The sequence below is a fragment of the Podarcis muralis genome, chromosome 5 (assembly GCF_964188315.1).
Source record: "Podarcis muralis chromosome 5, rPodMur119.hap1.1, whole genome shotgun sequence".
Taxonomy (NCBI): Eukaryota; Metazoa; Chordata; class Lepidosauria; order Squamata; family Lacertidae; genus Podarcis; species Podarcis muralis.
In genome coordinates this window covers 32,081,897-32,103,694 of record NC_135659.1, presented here as the reverse complement: position 1 = coordinate 32,103,694, position 21,798 = coordinate 32,081,897, and the positions used below count along the sequence as shown (strand labels likewise).

General features: G+C 43.2%; 1 protein-coding gene across 2 annotated transcripts in view; it reads left to right on the top strand.

The window, feature by feature from the left end:
• The window catches only part of LOC114598791 (calcium-activated chloride channel regulator 1-like), a 36,335-nt gene extending 16,300 nt beyond the window's left edge, over positions 1-20,035 (top strand). For both annotated transcript variants that reach the window (XM_028732882.2, XM_028732881.2), the window contains exons 7-15: positions 1,033-1,254; positions 2,629-2,853; positions 4,450-4,627; positions 6,381-6,487; positions 7,331-7,555; positions 8,399-8,669; positions 9,583-9,747; positions 16,210-16,449; positions 18,645-20,035. In XM_028732882.2, the coding sequence (XP_028588715.2) occupies positions 1,033-1,254; positions 2,629-2,853; positions 4,450-4,627; positions 6,381-6,487; positions 7,331-7,555; positions 8,399-8,669; positions 9,583-9,747; positions 16,210-16,449; positions 18,645-19,144 (2,133 nt within the window). In that variant the 3' untranslated portion in view covers positions 19,145-20,035. The remainder of the gene's footprint in view (positions 1-1,032; positions 1,255-2,628; positions 2,854-4,449; positions 4,628-6,380; positions 6,488-7,330; positions 7,556-8,398; positions 8,670-9,582; positions 9,748-16,209; positions 16,450-18,644) is intronic.
• Positions 20,036-21,798: the final 1,763 nt, after the last annotated feature.

Sequence of the window (21,798 nt, the reverse complement as noted above, 5' to 3'; positions counted from 1 at the left end):
TCCTCCACCTGCAGGAGCCCAGAAAAAAACATTTCACAGCAGAACGAGGCACACAGAGACACACCCCTTTTGACTTTTTAAACTTTTGAGGTTTGCCCAGGATTTCTTCTACTCCTGCATACACCAGGGATTTCTTGTGTTATCTTATACCTCCCTCTTGTGTTGTGCCGTTGCTATTTCAGCCACATGAGCACTGAGACTCCCCCTTGTAGTGATGTATGGACATTGTGACGTTAACATATGAGGGTGCTGGAGAGGAAATAGTTAAACAGGTTACCCAATCAGGACCCAGGGGGGTGGAGTCAGAGGGACTATAAAACCAGCTCTGGGTTTTGAAATGAGCTGAGTCAGGAACAGTTAGGAGCTAGGAAGACAAGTAAATATCTGAGAGGTGGTTTAGTGAGTGAGAGCAGGTAGCGGAAGTTATAGGTCTGGATAGGCACCCCATGATTGTAATTGACCGAAACCATTTATGAAACCACACACTTGTTAAACTGCAATAAATAAACAGAAGTTTATCTTCCAATTTAACCCTGACTGGACTCAGTATTGTACCAGGTAGGGCCTGGGTGGTGGCAGCGAGAAATAAAGTGGTGGCACAGGGATAAATAGAAGGTGAAATGTCTGGGGAACCTGTGTGATCGCCACAGACATTAACTTGTGACATGGGAAGTGAATGTCTGTTCAAGCCCTGGGAGGTCAATAAGCATAGCTGTCAACTTTCCCCTTTTCTTGCGAGGAATCCTATTCAGAATAAGGGAATTTCGCTTAAAAAACAGGAAAAGTTGACAGCTATGTCAATAAGTAAACTTGAACAGACTCTTTGGAAACTCTTTTCATTGCATTTTTGTGAGGTTAAGGGCAACAGACGTCTAGAACTAAAAATCTGCTGAACACCCTGTAGCCTTTTTTTGTCTCTGTACCAATGAATATCCATCTTTGCAGCACCTCTTCGTAAGGAACAGCTGCCATGAAGTAGGAATTGCTAATGAGGCTGTGATCTTGACCTGTCCTTCCCTATCTTTTATTTAGGTTACTCAGTTCTGTGACAAAAGCAACCATAATATTAAAGCAACAAATTTGCAGAATAAAATGTGCAACTACAGGAGCACCTGGGAAGTAATTATGGACTCTCCCGACTTTGCCAGTTCATCTCCAATAACGGTTCCCCCACCTGATCCCACTGTCTCCTTGCTGAAAAAACAGGAGAGAGTTTTGTGTCTAGTGCTTGATGTTTCCGGGAGCATGGATGCGGTAAGTCTTCTTACCATGTTCAGAAGATCTATTTTGAGACAGTTCAAAAATTATGGTATTCATGTCTATAGCGAAAGCAAATGGACACTGAGGTCTATCTCCAAGGGCCTTCTGGCAGTTCACTGCAAGAAGTGAGGTTACAGGGGACCAGGCAGAGGGCCTTTTCGGTGGTGGCGCCCTCCCTGTGGAACACCCTCCTGTCAGGTGTCAAGGAGATAAACAACTATCTGACTTTTTGTAGACATCTTTAGGCAGCCCTGTATTGTGAAATGTTAATGTCTGATGTTTTACATTTTTTAAAGTGCTGTAAGCCGCCCAGAGTTGCTGTGGAAACCCACACAGATGGGCAGGGTATAAAAAATAAAATCATTATTATAAATGTCATTACAGCATTGACATTTCTGTAGTAAATGACACTCTATATTAGGAACGGTGAGGCTCAATTTTGTTGTATCTCAGTTGCAGGGAACCTTCAGCCTTCTACATATTGCTGAACTACAACTCCTGTCAGTCCCAGCAAGCATGGCCAATGACCATGGGATTTGTAGTTCAGCAAACATTCATCACACTTGGTCTACATGATTAGATAAATTTATTTGGATATTTATCCAGCTGTGGTAACAAATCCATACAGGAGATGAGCTGCAGGGAAGGGCAATGTGGCCGTTGTGTGCCAGAGGGCAACCTCAGTCCCATTCTGTGTTGGTGCAGGGAACCCAGAGCAAGTGATGGATTATGGGAGATGGTAAACACTGGGTAGGGGAGAGACAGAATGGATGAAGCATGGAAGGAGGAAATCCAACTGCAAGCATTCGGTTGAGATATCTAAAGAGATCAATCAGGTCTTTTTGGATTCTCAATAGGGCAGGAAGCTTCAGCAGCTACCAATGTTCTGGTGATAATCCCTGAAGTGGTTTCAAGAGACATGGGAATCTTTTGACTGAAAGTCAGGGTAAAGACCATCTAACTAACCAAACAACTGCTAAGCAAATAGAAACGAGATTCTGTTAACTGAATTGGTATTTCCATATATAACATATGGAAATGTGTTTAGCAGCCACAAAAATATTATAGGAGAAATATTCTTCCAGAGCACAATTCACGGGACAAGCCCCATTTAAATGAAAGCTGCTGTTGTGCACCTCCCATCCATTTTAGAAAAATTTCCAGATGGATTGCGCCCTGAATCACAACATGGATGAAGTTATTTGGATACTCTGAAACATTATGGATTTGTCTATATTCACGAATGTTTTGCCGATCACTATACTTACAAATAAAGCTTCAGGGAAATTTTTTATTTGCTTCTCAGAATGCACTGGCAAATCTGTGAATGCTGTTTGTTTTTTAATTATTCTTCTTCTTCACATGCAGAGCAATCGCATTGGTCGGATGAAACAAGCTGCAGAAATATTCATCCTGCAGATTATTGAAGGGGGATCCTGGGTTGGGATAGTCACGTTCAACAACAGAGCATCAGTTCTGACTGGCTTGAAACAGATCAGCAGCAACAGCATGCGGCAAACACTTGCAGACTATCTTCCTACCTCAGCTGGTGGAGGAACCAACATATGTTCCGGCGTGCAGTCTGGATTTCAGGTGAAGGAGAAGGAAAAAAAATCTAGATTTTATTCCTATGCTTCTGTTTAGTTGAGTAGCCAGATCTAAAAGAAGGCAGGGTTGCTGCATATAATAGTTGTGTTCTAGGGGGCATATCAGGTCTCATAAAAGCCAAAAAAACTGGAATTCAGCGCAGACAAGATAGAGGTGCTGTTAGTAGGTGGTTTGCTGCCTGGGTAGGTGGTGTTCAACCAGTTCTGGATTCTTACTCACCTGAAAGCTCAGGTTTATAGCTTGGGTGGAGCCAAAAGAGACAGCGTGGTGTAGTGGTTAAGAGCAGTGGACTAGTAATCTGGTGAACCAGGTTTGCTTCTCCGCTCCTCCACATGCAGCTGCTGGGTGACCTTGGGCTAGTCACACTTATCTGAAGTCTCTCAGCCTCACTCACCTCACAGAGTGTTTGTTGTGGGGGAGGAAGGGAAAGGAGATTGTTAGCTGCTTTGAGACTCCTTAAGGGGAGTGAAAGGTGGGATATCAAGTCCAAACTCCTTCTCCTCTTCTTCTTTTTCTTCTTCCTGCTTGATTTAGCAATGATCTTAGGGACTGGGCAGCCTGATAAACTTGTCCTAAACTGTGAAGGAGCTATACTGCATCACTGTGAATTCCCTGCAGCGGAAGCTATATGCTTTCTCTCCCTTTCCATATTGAGGCCAAAGAGAGTGCTAAAGCTGGTTTCTCCAAGCATGGGGATAGGGAGGGGGAATTTGTTCAGTTTGCATTTAAAGTCGAGTTTATCACTTTCCTAAGCAATTTGACAACCCAAACATACTGCCCTTCGAAATTCAAAATTTTCCAAATTTGGTGCTTTAAGTTTTCCTCTTTTTTTTTGATAATAATTTTTATTAGTTTTCAATTACCGTAGTTTTCAATTTATTAGTTTTCAATCCAAAATGAATTGCTTTAGTTTTCCAGCTCACCAATGTTTACAAAAATGAACATATTATGTACAAGTTTGCATGAAATGGAATCTATTATTGGAAAACCTATAATCAAGATGCATAATCACATGGGAAAAAATCTATAATCAAGATGCATTATATTGGGAGAAACTGCTTGCAAAAATATGCACTTGAGTGAAAACTGCATATAAAAAACATGTTTATTAGGGGAAATTCGCACTAAAATGCTGAATAATTTTCATGAGGATTTTTAAAAATAAAATTCTGAAATTGCTGCATAACTGCAGAGATTGAAATTTAAGAATATAAAAACGAGAAACTGTGAGGTCTTCTGTTCCTAGGCATGGATTTTAGGGGAATGCTATGGCAGTTGTTGTGGAACAGCAGCTAGAGAGGGGAGTGAGCAACCCAATTTGCACATATTTTCTACCCTTTGAAAGTAGTGAAGTAGTGAAGTAGCAAATGCTGTTTCTCCCTTAACAGTAACATATATGGCACTTACCTCACCGCAGTCCACTTCCTATAGAGGTACGAAATTAATTCACACATATGTCACAGAGCAGCAACCGTACAACATACTTGCAGAGCTTTGTAGCAGTTATGTCATACACTTTAAGTGTGTGCCCTTCTAAATTACTAATTGCTGTTAATTTTTCAATCCTTTTTTTCCATACAGGTCTTTTTACAAAAGTATTCAACTACAAAAGGCTGTGAAATTGTGCTCTTGACAGATGGAGAAGATACTGCTATAACCTCTTGTTTCGAAGAAGTTCAAAATAGTGGGTCTATAATTCACACCATTGCTTTGGGACCAAGTGCTGCAGAAGAACTAGAAAGATTGGCAGACATGACGGGTAAGTGATTGAATGAAATGTCAGAGTCTTACAGGAGTCTTCTGTGCTACTTTGTGCCAGCTGCTGTCTTGCAAAAAGTTTGTTTCACTTCAGACACACACTGTCCGCAGCAGTATTCAGAGAAGCCTCTCTCAGCAGCCATTCCCCTCACACAGAGAGAGAGAAGACAGAAAAGCAGTTAAAAACAACAGTTACACTCGTACTTTGGTTCTCAAATTTACCATATTTCTCGCTCTATAGGAGACACTTTTCCCCCTCCAAAAATTAAGGGGAAATGTGTGTGCGTCCTATGGAGCGAATGCAGGCTCCTTGGCTTCAGCGATAGCAACGCGAAGCCTCCGAAGTGCAGAGGGAGTGCTCCCTCCGCGCTCCAGAGGCTATGCGTTGCTTTCGCTGAAGCCTGGAGAGCGAGAGGGGTTGGTGCGCACCGACCCCTCTCACTCTCCAGGCTTCAGGGATAGCCACCTGAAGCCTTTGGAGGGCAGCGGGAACTCGCGCTGCTCTCCGAAGGCTTTGGGTTCCTTTTACTGAAGCTGGGAGAGCAAGACTCTCCTGGCTTCAGCAGAGAGGGAGAGCTGCGCAGTGCCCCTTCAGTGAAGCAGGAGGAGAAGTTGAAGGGGCTCCGTTACTCCTGTCGCTTTGCTGAAGGGGCACTGAGCAGAGAGGGGGTGAAATTTTTTTTCTTGTTCTCCCCCTCTAAAACAAGGTGCGTCCTATGGTCGGGTGCATCCTATACAGCGAAAAATACGGGAATCTGTTCTGGGAATCCGATTGGCTGCAGGAGCTTCCTGAACTCAATCGGAAGCCATAGAAGCTGCGCCGATCGTTCAGCTTCCGAAAAATCGTTTGAAAACTGAACACTCACTTCCTGTTTTCGATCATTCGGGAGCCGAAACGTATGAGTTCCAAGGTGTTTGGCATCTGAGGTTCCACTGTACTTGAATAACAGTCACAACACAATGGAACGCCTCTCACATGTGACTCACAGTCAGCCAATCACATGAGAGAGCTACAGCCCAAGGAAAAACCCATGTTAAAAGCACACAGTAATTTAACATGAATAAATATGACTATTTCAGGAAATTAAACCATGATCCTTAACAATCCGAAGTCCTATTGCCGCATTTACTCGAGTCTCATACATGTACGTCATCAAATCTAACACACACCTCAACTTTCAGAACCTTGAAACAAACAAGAAAATGTATTTGCTGGCGAATGTAAATGTGCCGTCAAATCTAATGCGCACCTTCATTTTTCGCAACGTGATTTGGCCCCAGAAAGTGAGCATTAGATTTGACTAAATGTGGTATTCTGTCATTACGGCATTTGTGAGGCTAGAACGCCATATTGAAAATGGGGAGACCGAGGTTCAGCCACAAAAGCTCACTTTGCCCTGTCTTTCAGCAGACTTGTTGTGAGGATAACATTGGAAAGGGTCTTTGTGTACTGGGTTAGTTGCGGTGGTGAGACACAAGGGCAATTAAGAAATCTAGAGTTTCCTTCCTTCCGCTGAGTTAAGTGGGCTAAATTTTCCTTAGCCATTCCAGTTGCTGCCTATGACCACAAAACACAAACACCTTGGGGGTGGCATTCTATGAAATAAAAAACCCTAGTGAAAGAATTAGTGATCATTCAATGAAATTTTCACCACGCCGTGTAGTGGCCACTACAAGGTATCATACAAAAGCTAATTGCATTTTATTCCACCTGAAAAATTCTTCTAATTATTATTATTTCAACCACATTTCAGGAGGTTCAAAATTTTCTGCCACTGACAGTTTGGATTCCAACGGCCTCATCGATGCTTTCAGTGGAATTTCTTCAGGAAGTGGAGATATCAGTCAACAATCTATTCAGGTTTGAACTGCAAAGATTTGAGTTCATGCAGCAGTCTATCATCATCATCATCACTATCACTATTATTATTTGCTTAAAATTACTAGGCACCCTACAAGAATTAAGTCAACACGGAGTGAAATCAATTCTACAGCCCACGTTTTTCTATTATTGAACAGGGGGAGGAACAGGTATTAAAAGAATTAAAAAAGAAGGACAAACGGCCAAAATGGATTTTGGCAGAGCTGAAACATTTCACAATGTACCATTCTGAGTTCAAATGAATGTGTGATATAATTCATTTTTATTTGCCTGAACAAATAACAAATTAGAGAAGAGGTTTCATTAGGAAAATAGTATATGACAAAAGTGTTTCTTTAAAAAAAACACCAACCCAGCACCATGGTTCCTGCCCAGAAGATTGTATCTCCTTGGCAACCCTTTGCCAAATGTGGAAACTGGAGATTTGAGTTCCCCCATCTAGCATTGTCCAAATATTGGCTGGCCATTTCCAAGGCTGTTGAGGTAGAGGTGCGATTGTTTCCACCTGTTTCAATGTAGCTGCTTATCTGCCTTCCTCCATGTCTTTAACATTGTAATATTGATAGAAACTAAATTTATCAGCACTGGACAAACCAATATCTGTATGGGGCAAGACCTATCATGTCATGACTGTACCAGCATTTTTATTAATGGCTGAGTATTGCATATTACTTGTCCAGCAGAACTAACCATTGTGAAGGCACCTTCTAAACAATGTACCGCCACTCATTTCTTTACATCTTATGAAAGGAAATAAACCATATGTATTCAATTTATAAAACTTTTCACATACTGTATACTTATTTCTCCCCCCACCAACAGCTTGAAAGTAGAGGGCAAAGCGTCGGTTCCCAAGACCAGCTGAATGGTATTGTAACCATTGATAAAACAGTGGGGAATGACACTTTCTTTGTGGTGACGTGGGGCACATCCCCACCGGAAATTCTGCTCACAGATCCCAAAGGAAGAGAGTACACCGAAAAAGACTTTGCAATTGATAACACCAATGTCCGAACAGCTCGCCTCAAGATTGATGGAACCGCAGAGGTAAAAGCTGAGGTCTTCTCAAACTTCACTATGCATCGAACCATCACTAGGAATGTGCCTATTCCTTTTTGAAAAGGGAGAAATGACTGTAGCTGTGTTAGTGAAGGGTTGCGTCACTACAGCAAATTATTTAAGAGCCATTCACTACTAACTTATATGACATTTAACATTCAGTTGCTTGTCTGAAATTATAGTTTCTGTGCAACTGACCAGTTTATTACTTTATCCCTTATAGGGCAGAATCTCACAGAATAATCATAGAATTATCAAACTGTAGAATTGTAGAGTTGGAAAGGACCACAAGCATAAACTAGTCCAGCCCCCTGCAATGCAGGAATCTTATGTTATATCTATACTATTAGGCAGTCCATTATACCATGCGAAGTCTGAGGCCTTTGTTGTTCTGTCTGACTGCGCCACTTAGGGCAGCCCAGACCTACTTTTATGCCTGGGGAGCGGACCTGAGGGAAGACTGTGTTCCTCAGGTCCTCTTCCCAAGCCCTGCCGCCCAGGCTGCTGCGGATTGGCCTTTTCAAACTGCGGGCCTGAAGTTGCCCATGATGCTCTGTGGTGGCCAGGAGGGAGCGTCAATGGCTGTGGAAAGATGGCGAGAATCTGCGGGGCTGAGGAGGCACTGCAGTGGGCCGCAACTGCCGCTCACCGTGGAAGGAGTAAACGTGCATTATATGTCCAGCTTGCCGCTGCTGCTAGTACCTTCTGCACTTGTAGATATATATTTTGTAGAAAATGACATCCATCTTTATCAAAGCACAACAATAACCAAAGGAATGGAACTGTATTCACAAACGTTACTTAGATATGCAATATTCTTCTATATTTCAGACAGGAGATTGGATTTACTCAATTGAGAATACATATTCAAACGCTCAGGTCATATCGATAACAGTCACAACTAGAGCAGCATCTGTCAATGTGCCCCCGGTGATTGTGAAGTCCTTTATGAATAGCGATACCAATAAGTTTCCTAGTCCGATGGTTATTTATGCAGAAGTCAGCCAAGGATTCTTACCTGTTATCGGTGCAAAAGTCATAGCCACAGTTGAACCAGAGATTGGAACACCTGAAGAGGTGGAGCTTTTTGACAATGGTTCAGGTACGTTTATTTCGAAACGTTATTGGCAGTATGCATTCTGGATTTATTTATTTTCCCCCTGAAGCAGAATATTAACTCATCAAATCTAGCATCATCTAAGCTGACATAGTGGATTCAAAAGCTGATCTTGGCTGTTCATCTTTTGCAGTGGCAAATTCATTCATTCTTTTCCGATAGAGTACATACAGTACATTGCAACCAATACCAGTGTATGTATTTGGCTTTTCCTGTAGCATGTAACTTGCCTTATCTGCATATGTGAACTGGAACCGTTACATATCAAAATCTCGATCTGTGCTCCCTAGTTTCATCAAGCCATGCAAAAGCTATCTGTCAAATGTTGGATAGTATGGAGACCTACTAATGTTTGGGAAAACAAAAACATCTTTGTCTGGTGCTGAAATGATAGCAAGATTGGTGCCTAGTGGGCCTTCCTGGGAGAGCATTACATAACTGTGAGCTACTACAGAGAAGGCCCAGTCACTCTTTGCCAGCCTCCCAACTTTCCTCAGAAATCACACACAGAGAAAGGAACCAGATGATGATCTCTGGATCTGGGTTAGTTCATATGGGGAAAGGGAGTCTTTAATTTTGAGAAGTGTCTTGATTTTGTTAACTGCTTGGCACTGCCAAAAATGGAGCTTGTCAGATATATGGCAAGCTACAATAATGCTGGTGTGTTGTGTTGGTTACAACTTGTGTTGGCCCGTGAGGCACAAATATTAAAACACTAGTCCCTTATGATCCTATATTACAGAGATCAGAATCAAATATGCAGCTATTTCCATTAAAACAGCCACACACATTGTGAAATAAACACCTCCCACATAGGTTATGTAGGGCTTTGTTTTTTTAATGACCAGCAGTGAGAGGTGAGCTTTGGGATGTTACATTTTTATATCTGTGTATTCAGGTGCTGATCTTATCAAGAACGATGGAATCTACTCCAGGTATTTCACATCACTCAAAGGAAATGGCAGACACAACCTAAAAGTGCGTGTTGAAGGAAAAGACAAGGTTCTTAAACGGTCCCGTAGGCAGAGTCAAGCTCTCTATATACCAGGTTACACAGAAAATGGTAAGCCTGGGTTATAAAATAGCTTTACTGGTGGTATGTTAGCCTTGTGATTCTCAAAATGTGAAATTGGGAGTCTTGGGAGTAACACAAGTTTCTTCTTGCTATTCCCCTCTTCATAAGGCTCTTTATGTAGATCTGAGCACTTGAGCACATATTCTTCTATCCTATAATATTCTGGATGTGTTAATCGAATGTGTCATCATTGAACCAATGAAACAACTCCCTAATTCTTACAAGGCTTTAAAATATGACTGTGGTATCCTTCTTTTGGCTAACACTTTCGGCATTTTAGATTCCCATCTGTTTCAATTATTTGCCAGCCCAAAGTCTAGATCAGGCACGTCCAACTCCCAAGAGACTGCAATCTACTCCCAGTATAAAAAAACCTAGCAGTGATCTACCCACTGTCATTGGAGAGAGGAGGAGCATGGTTGGACATGCCTGGTCTAGATCAAATGGCTTTATTTTCCCCCTAGCAACTCTAGGCAACCATGGTGAAATCTACACACATATAAAAAACCGCCGTGAAAATGCTTTAAAAAAGAAAAATGTTTTGAAAAATGCATTAAATTTGGTGTAGCTTACTGTCGCTGTCTAGTGTCACATTTGTATATTGCACTTTACATTTTAAATACTTTATTTGCAGATGTATAGCTGGATCCACATATGTAATGCATTGATGCTACGTGTGGGTGGGAAAGAGGCACGTGATCCGTTTACCCACATAACTTGTCTGCATACAGCAGCTTCAGAGTAGGGGAAGCAGCTCAGTGTAGGAATGGAGGTAGACCTGTATTGAGAAGGTGGTTATAATAAAGTGATTTTAACATCTTAAATTTATCTGGAGGTGGGGACACACACACACACACACAATAGGTATTTGCCCATTTTTATTGTTTGTTGTTTATTCTCAGCCTGTTACTGAGTACAGCAACAAACAAAAATCTAACATGTGGCGTGGTAATCGACAAAGCGCTAAGCAAAATGTTCCCCCTCACAAAGATTTCTCCTTGTGCAAGACAACGTTCAGCCAGTGTGGTATAGTGGTTAAGTGTGGTAGACTCGTAATCTGGTGAACTGGGTTCGCTTCTCCGCTCCTCCACATGCAGCTGCTGGGTGACCTTGGGCCAGTCACACTTCTTTGAAGTCTCTTAGCCCCACTCACCTCACAGAGTGTTTGTTGTGGGGGAGGAAGGGAAAGGAGATTGTGAGCCGCTTTGAGAATCCTTAAAAGGTAAAGGTACCCCTGCCCGTATGGGCCAGTCTTGACAGACTCTGGGGTTGTGCGCCCATCTCACTCAAGAGGCCGGAGGCCAGCGCTGTCCGGAGACACTTCCGGGTCACGTGGCGTTTACCTTCCCACCAGTAAGCGGTCCCTATTTATCTACTTGCACCCGGGGGTGCTTTCGAACTGCTAGGTTGGCAGGCGCTGGGACCGAGCAGCGGGAGCGCACCCCGTCGCGGGGATTCGAACCGCCGACCATGCGATTGGCAAGCCCTAGGCACTGAGGCTTTTACCCACAGCGCCACCCGCGTCCCCTTGAGACTCCTTAGGGTAGTGATAAAGCAGGATATCAAATCCAAACTCTTCTTCTTCTCCTCCTCCCTCTTCTCCCCCTAAATCTGTCTGCATCTGGAGCAGATTTGGGTATGGTGAGAAACAGGCATGGAGTGGGGGAAGAGGGAGAATACGCGACAGTATTCCACGCGGCGCTTTCAGCGAGACACTAAGAGTTCCAGGTTTTTCCAGTGCAGTCTTTTTAATGTGAGCTATATACAGGCATTTACAAAAGAAACAGTCCATACAGAGTACTTACAAACGAATACTCTCCACCACACTACAGCACAACCACACTGTTAAACAGGCTTTCCTTTTAAAACAGGTGATAGCCAATCACACTAATCACACTCCTGCTGAGTCACTCTGACCCAGCAGAGTATTGCATCATCCTGTTGAAGCCTGCAGACTTATCCAGTATCCTGCGAATCCCAACACTCCTCCTTAAGTCAAAGGCTTGAGACCTAATAATTCTCTTAAGTCTCGAAATTTAGGAGCATCCAAACATTTTGTATACAAATCTGCCACATTACATTTTGTGTTACAGTGCTGTACCTTTAACACATTTCTTTCCAAAGCATTTTTCACATTTCCGTATCTTATAGCAATATGTTTACTCTTGCTTTTAAAGTTCTGTTGGTTGGCAAGCTGTTGTGCAGCCATGTTGTCACTTAGCACAGTGATTGGCATTTCAGAAGGTATTCCAAGCTCTTTTGTTAGGCAAGCAAACCACTCTATTTGTGATACACATTCGCTTATGGCTGAGTACTCTGCTTCACAAGTACTTCTGGCAACAAATGTTTGTTTCTGGGATTTCCACTGAACCAGGGCATTTCCAATATATATGGCATAGCCAGTGGTAGACTTTCCATTTTCTCTGTCCCCCCAGCTGGCATCAGCGTATGCATACACTTGCTGATCATATCCTGTATCCAGCACCAGTTTGTAATCTTTTGTGCCTTTCAGATACCTTAGGATTCTTTTGAGTGCTACCCAATCTCTCTGAGCCGGGTCTGCACTTCTTTGGCTTAACATGTGCACTGCCAATGTTATGTCGGGTCTTGTCCAACAACTTAAATATAACAGAGAACCCAACAGAGAATGAAACGCTGTTGCATTCTCACATTTTTGCCCTTCTGGTTCATTTTTGTACTGGGTAGTTATGGGAGTGTCAACCTCATTTGCCCTCTCCATTCCATATGTCTTCAGTAACTTTTCGATTTTTTCCCTCTGACTCAGAGAGTAGACGCCCTCTTCATTTCTCTGAACCTCTACTCCTAAGTAATTTTGAATCTCTCCCAAATACTTCAGTTTGTATTTGTTACCTAGGCTGTTTATAAACCAAGACACTTGCTTTTGTGCAGTTGTTATTAGACAGATATCGTCAACATACAAAAGTAAATAACAAACACTTCCTTGCACCATTGCTGAATATAAACAGGAATCAGCCAGGCTTTGTTTGAATCCCATCTTTTTCAAAGTTGTGTCTATGCATTCATGCCATAGACGTGCACTTTGGTGTAACCCGTATAGTGCCCTTTGCAGTTTTAACACCATGCTGTCTTTTTCCAGCTCATAACCTGGTATTTGCTGTAAATACACCTCGGCGTCAATAGGAGCATTTAAATATGCTGAGGCAACGTCAAAATGATTGACTTTTAACCCTCTCAGACTCGCCATTGCTAAAACTGATTTTACTGTTTCAGCCTTTGCTGTTGGGGCAAACACTTCATCATAATGTATCATTTTCCTTTGTGTAAAGCCCCTTGCAACCAATCTGGCTTTCCTCTGACAACTACCATCAGCCAGCTTTTTCACTTTAAAAACCCACTTACAGCTTATGGGCTTTTTACCTTCAGGCAATTCTGTAGGTACAAAGACATTGTTGTTTAGCAGAGAGTTATACTCTGCCTGCATTGCCTTTAACCACGCCTCTTTCTCTAGAGTAGGTAACTCTTGCACTTCTTCAAAGTTTTCTGGCTCAGTTACACAAACCTGGTTTATGGTGGCTGGGAACCCATAACGGTCTGGAGGTTGACCTTTATTACTTCTTGCAGACCTCCTTGGTTCATTAATCTCACCCCCTGGGCTACCTTCAGGACTGCTTATGGGGTGGATTGACTCTGTAGATCTACCTCCTCCTGTCCCTGTTGCACTTTCTTCTCTCCCCTGCTTTATGCTAGCAGCTGGAGAAAAATGCTCAACCTTTACCTCCTCCCTTTCAGTTTCTCTGGGAGAGCTGCCATTTCTTAGCTTTGTTTCAGCTGCCTTATCAGGTACGCTCGGCAGTAAAACTTTTCCTGGCAGTAGGTTTGCATGTATCTTGGGCCAATTTCTTTGCTCATTAAAGCTGGCTGATCGACTATAACTCAAAAGATTTTTATCATCTTCAAACCTGTAGGCTTTCGTACCACTTTCATACCCAAGAAATAGCAACTGCTGTGCCCTTTTCCCACCTTTTCTTCGGTTCTTTACAGGTATGTCAACCCACGCCTTTGTCCCAAAGATTCTGAAATGTTGCAAACTGGGACTTTTGTTATAGAGAATTTTATAGGGTATGTCATCTAGTACCCTTGACCACAAGCGATTCCCAATATAATTTGCGGTCTTAATACTCTCAGCCCAGTACTTAATTGGAAGATTTGCATCTGCTAACAATGCTTTCATTTGTGTCTGCAAGACACCTCCCCTACGCTCTGCTACCCCGTTCTCCTGAGGCGTCGCCACATTGGTAAGCCTATGTTTAATTCCTTGGGAACGCAACCAGTTTCTTAGGGAGCTTGCCATAAACTCTCCTCCCCTGTCTGTCTGAATAGAGCACACCTTTTCGCCAAGTTGCCTTTCTACCCTTCTTACCCAGAACTTCAAAGTTTGGGCAACGTCAGACTTTTGCTTTAATGGATAGACCCAGCCAAATCTAGAATAGTCATCCACTAGGATCAAACAGTACTTGTTGTGGGAGACACTTGGTGGAAAAGGACCAGTTACATCAGCATGAATCAACTCCAGTGGTTTTTTGGTTTCTCTCTGGCTTGCTCTTGCTACTGGGCAAGCCCTGCTTTTAACCTCCTTGCAGATATTGCAGTCTAAGTAATTATCACAACTTTTAATGTTTTTCTTCCCCCCACACAACTCCAATGTTTTGTTTAGCACCTTATAGCTAGCATGAGCCAGACGCCTGTGCAGGAGATGAATACACATATCATGGGTTGGGACATTTTGCACATTCGCAACCTTAGACTCACACTGCAGTACATACATATTAGTTCTAAGGTTAGCATTTGCCAACACTGCCCCATTTTGCTTTATCTGGCACTGATCTCCCACAAAGTTTACTTCAAAGCCTGCTTTTGCCAAGTCAGGAATGCTCAGGAGATTGTTTTGCAAACTAGGCACACACAACACATTCCTGAATGTGTGTCCCAGCTGTGGGAACACAACCTCCCCCTCACAAACCACATTAGCTTTCTGGCCCGTAGCAAGACTTACATGTTTTTTGTTTGAAGCCCTAGCATCAGTTAGCAGTCCTTTTCTTTTACAAAAGGTTTGAGAAGCTCCACTGTCCAGAACCCACAGCTCTTCATTTTCTTGACCATCTGCAGACACCCAAGCGGTAGACTCTCTCTGCTGCCTCCTGTGCTTCTGCTGTTTTTGTTGTTTCCTCGGGCAGTCCCGAAGCAGATGTCCACTGGACTTGCAGCAAAAACACCTTTTTACTTTGTTGACCACCAGCTGGTCTGCAGCAGCTCCTCCTGGCTGTTTCTCCGGCTCCCGACACCTCTGCTCCTCCCGGCTGTCGTTCCCTCTGGGATGCTCCAACAGCTGGGCTGAGGTCATCTTTCGCTCTGCACGCCTGTCCTCCTCTGCATACAACCGTCCGGTAACGTATTCCAGAGTCAGCTTATCAGTCTCTACAGACTCGAGGGAGTTGACCAGCATATCATAGCTGTCATCAAGGGAACTCAGGACTATAAAGACTTTGTCCTCTTCCCCCACAGGCCTCCCTCTTAAGGCTAGCTCCTGGAAACAGCCTGTTAGGAATTTTAGGTGATTTACCAGGGAGTCCCCCGGTTTCTTCCGACACCGGTACAGTCTCCTGGTCAATGTTATCAGTGAGCCAGCTGTCTCTCGCACATGGACAGCCTTGAGCGCATTCCACGCCTCACTTGCCGTCACCTTATCAGCTACGTAGACTAGCTGGCTGTCGTCCACTCCAAGGATGATCGTAGCCAAAGCTTTCTCATCCCTTTCATCCTCCTCAGAGGACTGCGGTGGATCTTCCACCACCTTCCACAGGCCCTCACGCTTGAGGAAGTGTTGCATGCGGACCGACCAGGTGCTGTAGTTCGTGGCCGTCAGCTTCTCCAGCAACACGCCAGTTCTGGACTGCTCCATCCCTGCAGCTCACCTCCAGCACCCACGGCTAGATAACTGCCACCTGTACTCTTGCGCAGCGGAAGCGTGCTGGGCCCATAACCCTGTCGCGTATTCCACGCGGCGCTTTCAGCGAGACACTAAGAGTTCCAGGTTTTTCCAGTGCAGTCTTTTTAATGTGAGCTATATACAGGCATTTACAAAAGAAACAGTCCATACAGAGTACTTACAAACGAATACTCTCCACCACACTACAGCACAACCACACTGTTAAACAGGCTTTCCTTTTAAAACAGGTGATAGCCAATCACACTAATCACACTCCTGCTGAGTCACTCTGACCCAGCAGAGTATTGCATCATCCTGTTGAAGCCTGCAGACTTATCCAGTATCCTGCGAATCCCAACAGAGACATCCCAGTGTGCTGGCAATAATTAGCATAAGTCATGGGTTACCTGTATACCTGGATATAATCTGCCTATCAGCCGTAATGTACCCCATCTGACATATCTTTCTACCTGCTTTTGTAGGTAATATAACAATGAACCCCACCAAACCTGAAGCTAATGTGAGCGAAACTGAAGGAGATCTGGGAAATGTCACCAGAATTGTATCTGGTGGTACTTTTATAGTATCAGGAATGTCTCCTGGAGGTATTCATGATGTTCTTCCACCCTGTAAAATCACCGACCTTGAGGTACAGCAAGCTGGTGATGGCGGATTTCTTCTCACCTGGACAGCTCCTGGCGATGACTATGATGTGGGGACAGGTAAATGTGGGGTTCTGCTTTAATCTTTCAGTAAGGACTCTCTGAGAAATATTTAAATTTCGTACTAACCTGGTTGGGGGGTGGGGAGCCAAACAACAGTTTTAGTTACACTAACTTCATAGGCATGTAATACTGCACATCAGGGTCTCCCTTGGACACTCCATTAACCCTTCAATGTCCCCAGCCACACTCAATTTTTATTTTTTCTAATTGATGTTTTTGGCCTTCTGCTGTTGTTGTTCGGTGGGAGGGGGGCTGCCTGTTTCCGGCATTGTTGCTTCAATATTTAAATCCGTATTTTGTTCTTATTTTAAGTCATGTATGTGCTTTGCCATCGTCCCTCCCCACCCCCCCGGGCAAGGCAGATGAGTAGTGTAAGGTTTTATTCTGTGGAAGAGTGTACCCTCCAACATTTCTCCACTGAAAATAGGGACATCCTATTCCATAATGATAATTTTACTATTAACAGTGGTACCTCGGGTTACATACGCTTCAGGTTACATATGCTTCAGGTTACAGATTCTGTTAACCCAGAAATAGTGCTTCAGGTTAAGCTCTTTGCTTCAGGATGAGAACAGAAATCGTGCTCCGGCGGCACGGCGGCAGCAGCAGGCCCCATTAGCTAAAGTGGTGCTTCAGGTTAAGAACAGTTTCAGGTTAAGTACAGACCTCCGGAACGAATTACCATATTTTTCGCTCTATAACACGCACCCAACCATAACACGCATGTAGTTTTTAGAGGAGGAAAATCCGTAGGAAAACCCATAGGCATTCCCTCCATAACACGCAGAGACATTTCCCCTTACTTTCTAGGAGGAAAAAAGTGAGTGTTTTGGTGCAAAAAATACGGTAAGTACTTAACCTGAGGTACCACTTACATCTGACTGGGTTGTCCCAGACACTCTGTGCAGCTTCCAACATACAGTGGTGCTCTAGTTACAAACTTAATTCATTCCGGAGGTCCGTTCTTAACCTGAAACTGTTCTTAACTAGAGGTGTGCTTTCACTAATGGGGCCTCTTGCTGCTGCTGCGCCGCTGGCACACGATTTCCATTCTCATCCTGGGGCAAAGTTCTCAACTCGAGGTAACTCTTCCAGGTTAGCAGAGTTTGTAACCTGAAGCATTTGTAACCAGAGGCACTTGTAACTCAAGGTACCACTGTATATAAAAACATAATAAAACATTAAACATTTAAAAACTTCCCTATACAGGGCTGCCTTCTGATGACTTGTGGGTCAGATAACTCCATATGTTTCTCCAGTAAAAATAGGGACATCCTAAGGGGGGTGGGGATGTGGGTGGCACTGTGGGTTAAACCACAGGACTTGCTGATCAGAAGGTTGGCGGTTTGAATCCCCGCGATGGGGTGAGATCCCATTGCTCGGTCCCTGCTCCTGCCAACCTAGCAGTTTGAAAGCATGGCAAAGTGCAAGTAGATAAATAGGTACCGCTCCAGCAGGAAGGTAAACGGCATTTCCGTGCACTGCTCTGGTTCGCCAGAAGCAGCTTAGTCATGCTGGCTACATGACCCAGAAGCTGTACGCCGGCTCCCTCGGCCAATAAAGTGAGATGAGCGCCACAACCCCAGAGTCGAACACAACTGGACCTAATGGTCAGGGGTCCCTTTACCTTTAAGGAAAAGTGGGACATTCCAGGAGGGATCAGATCAGAAACTGGGATGGCGTCTGCAAATCAGGGACTGTCTCTGAAAAATAGGGACACTTGGAGGGTCTGAAATAGGTACCCTGTTGGGTTCTGTGACATGGGCCATGTTTTTGCATTGGCAAGAAATTACGGGGAACTTCGACAAGCCTAAGTGGCAGCCCATGTAAACTAACAGTATGTTCTGGAACATTCTCCAGAGTCCTTTGCAGCAGGCAAAGATGTAGTGGCGGGTGTGCATTCAAAGCCAATGTGGTAAGAGTTCCCTAAAGGCAGGAAGTTTGAAATGCACAGAAAGCAAATTTGGGCATTGTTATTCTTAATCCGTAACGGCAGACATAGATCTTGTCTGTTCTTTAATTCCCAAAGTCTTCTGCAACACACAACTATGCAATGGCTGGTGTGCAATATGCTTAGGGTTCCTGGAGGACAGGAAGTTATGCACTGAAAGATAGGCTTGTCACTGTTTCCTTGATCCATGTTTGAAGATGTACATCTAACACATGCCTGTTGTGGGCCCTTTATTTTGCAGCTGAAAGATATGAAATAAAGATGGGTGAAAGACCCTCGGAGTTAACCAATGCAACTTTTGATAGTGCGACTCCCGTGGACACTGCTGGCCTGATGACAGAAGTTGCTGGGGTCAAGCAATCCTTTCACTACAAGCCGGTAAACTTCACAAAAGAGAATGGCACCTCCATCTACTTTGCCATTCGTTGCATTGATGGCAGCGACAACGTCGGAGAAATATCTAATATAGCCAGAGCAGTCGTGTTCCTTCCAGCATGGCCAAGTTCTCCTACTCGTCCAATCACCATTTCTCCTACTCCAGCTGACAATTCCATTATTCCGTCTAGTCCAGGTGACAAACATCCTGGCCCAGTTGACAAATCCACAATTATAATTGTGATAATTGCATGCGTTTCTGTAATTATTTTTCTGGCTGTTGTAGGTATAGCAGTTTGCATTCTACGTAAGCGGAAATATGGAAATTATGTGACGACGACTACCAGTACTACTGTTGCTCCTTGAGCTATATATATATATATATATGCCACTTCTTCAACAACATTTCACAATACGTCATATATTGCCAACACAAAGGAAATAAATGGACAGTATAGTTATATCGTATTGACGTATCATTACAATTCAGATGAAGGGAAGTGGATAAGTTGTAAATTATACTGGGTTGTATTCAGAGTAGAGTGCTCTGTAGATTCACTGAAGCAAATAGTACCCCCAGAAGAAGAAGAAAACACTGGTAGTAGTATTTATTAGCCTCTTTACACATAAAAATGACTTACAGCAAACACAATACTCCGCCCCCCAAATATATTTATAGAATTAAAAGGCAAGTCTAACAGTTTCTGCCTCATCAAAAGAGGCCACAAATACTTAAAATTCGTTAGTATTTTGCACTGTTTTATAAGATCTTCGGACTGTTTGTGCAACAGTTCATAATTATTTTTATAATGGACTCTGGCAAAACTGAACTGGAAAGTTCAAGAGGACAAGAACTTTAAAAAAGAATGGGGAAAATATAATTAACTTAGGAGACCATTGTAAGCAGAAGAAAACATTAGCAGGGTTTTAATCTTACTTGTATGGTGACTATGACTATGGACAATTCAGATGGATTAAAAAAATGTTGATAAAAGTCTGATATGCAGGTGTAAACATTGGGACCCATAGAGGGGGTGGGGGGAAGTCTGGAGATTCAGAGGAATTTTTTTATATGGATTTCTAATTGTTTTTATATGGATTTCTAATTGTTTTTATATGGATTTCTAATTGTTTTTCATATTAATGCTTAGAGAATTTCTATCTTGATTGATTCTATATCAAGCTAAAATATCCTTGTCATTTTGTGTGTTCAGACCCAGAAACCTCCCCCCTAAATAAATTCACACCTGACTCAAATTTTAGTTTTGGTTTTTGGCAGAATTTAGGCCACAACTTTATTGATTACAGAAAGTGACTGGTTGCAGACTTCCGGGTTGGCGCGACTGGCTAATGGCGGATTCCCTCCGAGCTCCGGAGGGAATCGGCTCAGCAGGGGATCGGGTCTTACCGTGCCGGCGACACGGGGACCCTCAAAAACCACGGACACGGAGGCCGTGGACATGGTGACTCGGCGGGCACCGTAAGCGCCCCCCGACTCGTGAAAGAGCCTTTTTAAAGGCTACGGATCGGGTGCCAGGGAGCGGCGTGGTGCTGTGAGTCTTCCGCTCCCCCTGCCGAGCGAAGCCGCATGCCATTCTCCAGTCAGCACTGACTTCTTCCTGCTAAATTTGGACTTAAAAGCAAGAGCAACAACCCGTGAGTAATTTGAAAATTGGATTATAAATTTTTCGGTTTGGATTTGGTACGAACGGGGGAGCCGAAAAAAAAGGGAAGTCCGTCTCCTCCATATTGTTAACAGTGCAAAGCAAGGACCTGTCAACTAAAGTTGCGGGAAAAACTCGTGTGATTGGATAAAAGATATAAACCTCACGGATTTAAAAGAACTAAGCTAAGGTGCTGGAGGACAAGAGATTACTTTGTTTGAATAAAGTACCACCCTACTCAAGCCCGGGAGCAACCCGAGTTAAGAGCCTGCTGAGACATAGATACTTTTGACAGCTGTCAAACTAGCTGTCAAAGCTGAAAGAACTGAAAATTGAAACTTTAACCGACTAAATCGTTACAAAATATTGCAAATAAGGAAAGATTGTTACAAACAAATTTGACTTTTGGATCGGAGAGGGAAAGATTACTAAGTAACCAGAATCCCTCTAGAGGGGATTCTTGGACATTGCAAGAATGGAACTAAAACAAGGAATACAGGAAATACGTGCTGGCTTGGAGAAGCTGACCTCCCTCGTGGGAAAATTGTTACAGATGAATGAGAAAGGCCTTGTTTTGTCTACGAGCCCATCAAACCCGAAGCTACCTGAAAACACACTAACTGACTTGGAAAGGGACTCGCTGTTCAAAACACAGGCAGCTGGACAAGGAAAAGAACCTAAGATTGAGGAGGAAAAGACACCTGCCAAGCAAGAGGAGCTGAAGGAAGTGAAGGCCGAGACACTACATAAGAGAGAAGAGAGACTGAGACCTGCTAAGAAGAAACCTAAACTGACCAAGGTGAAAACAGGACTATTTGGGACATATAGACTTATGAAACAGCGTTGGAATACTGGTTACAAGCAAGCAGGCCCAGCTGAAAGAACCACGGCCAGCATTGAGAAAATAATTCTTCGATCCTGGGAGCTAAGTATGAGAAACTTTCAAAGAAATCGGCTGAAAGGAGTTGTGAGAGATTTGCGTGCCTCGGACGTGAGATCACCAGGCTAAAAATATGGACTAAATGTACTTTGATTAAGGATTGAAACCGGGGGGAGAAGGGTGGGATTTAACAGTCCGAAGGGGGCTTGGAATTTTCTTCTTTTCTTTTTATTTTCTATAGAATAAAGATTAGTATTATAAGAATGGGGAATCCGTGGGAGGGAAATAGTGGCAATTTTAGGAAAGGTATCTCTTTTTTAGATCTATGTTTATATCTTTGTTTGTTTTTTCATTTTTATATAGAGGGTTAAGGTATATACGCTAATAAAATGTTAAAGTACAATAATGAACTAAAGTATAACTTCATAACTAAAATGAATCTAATTAAATTAGGGCTAAGTAATTTTAATAAAACA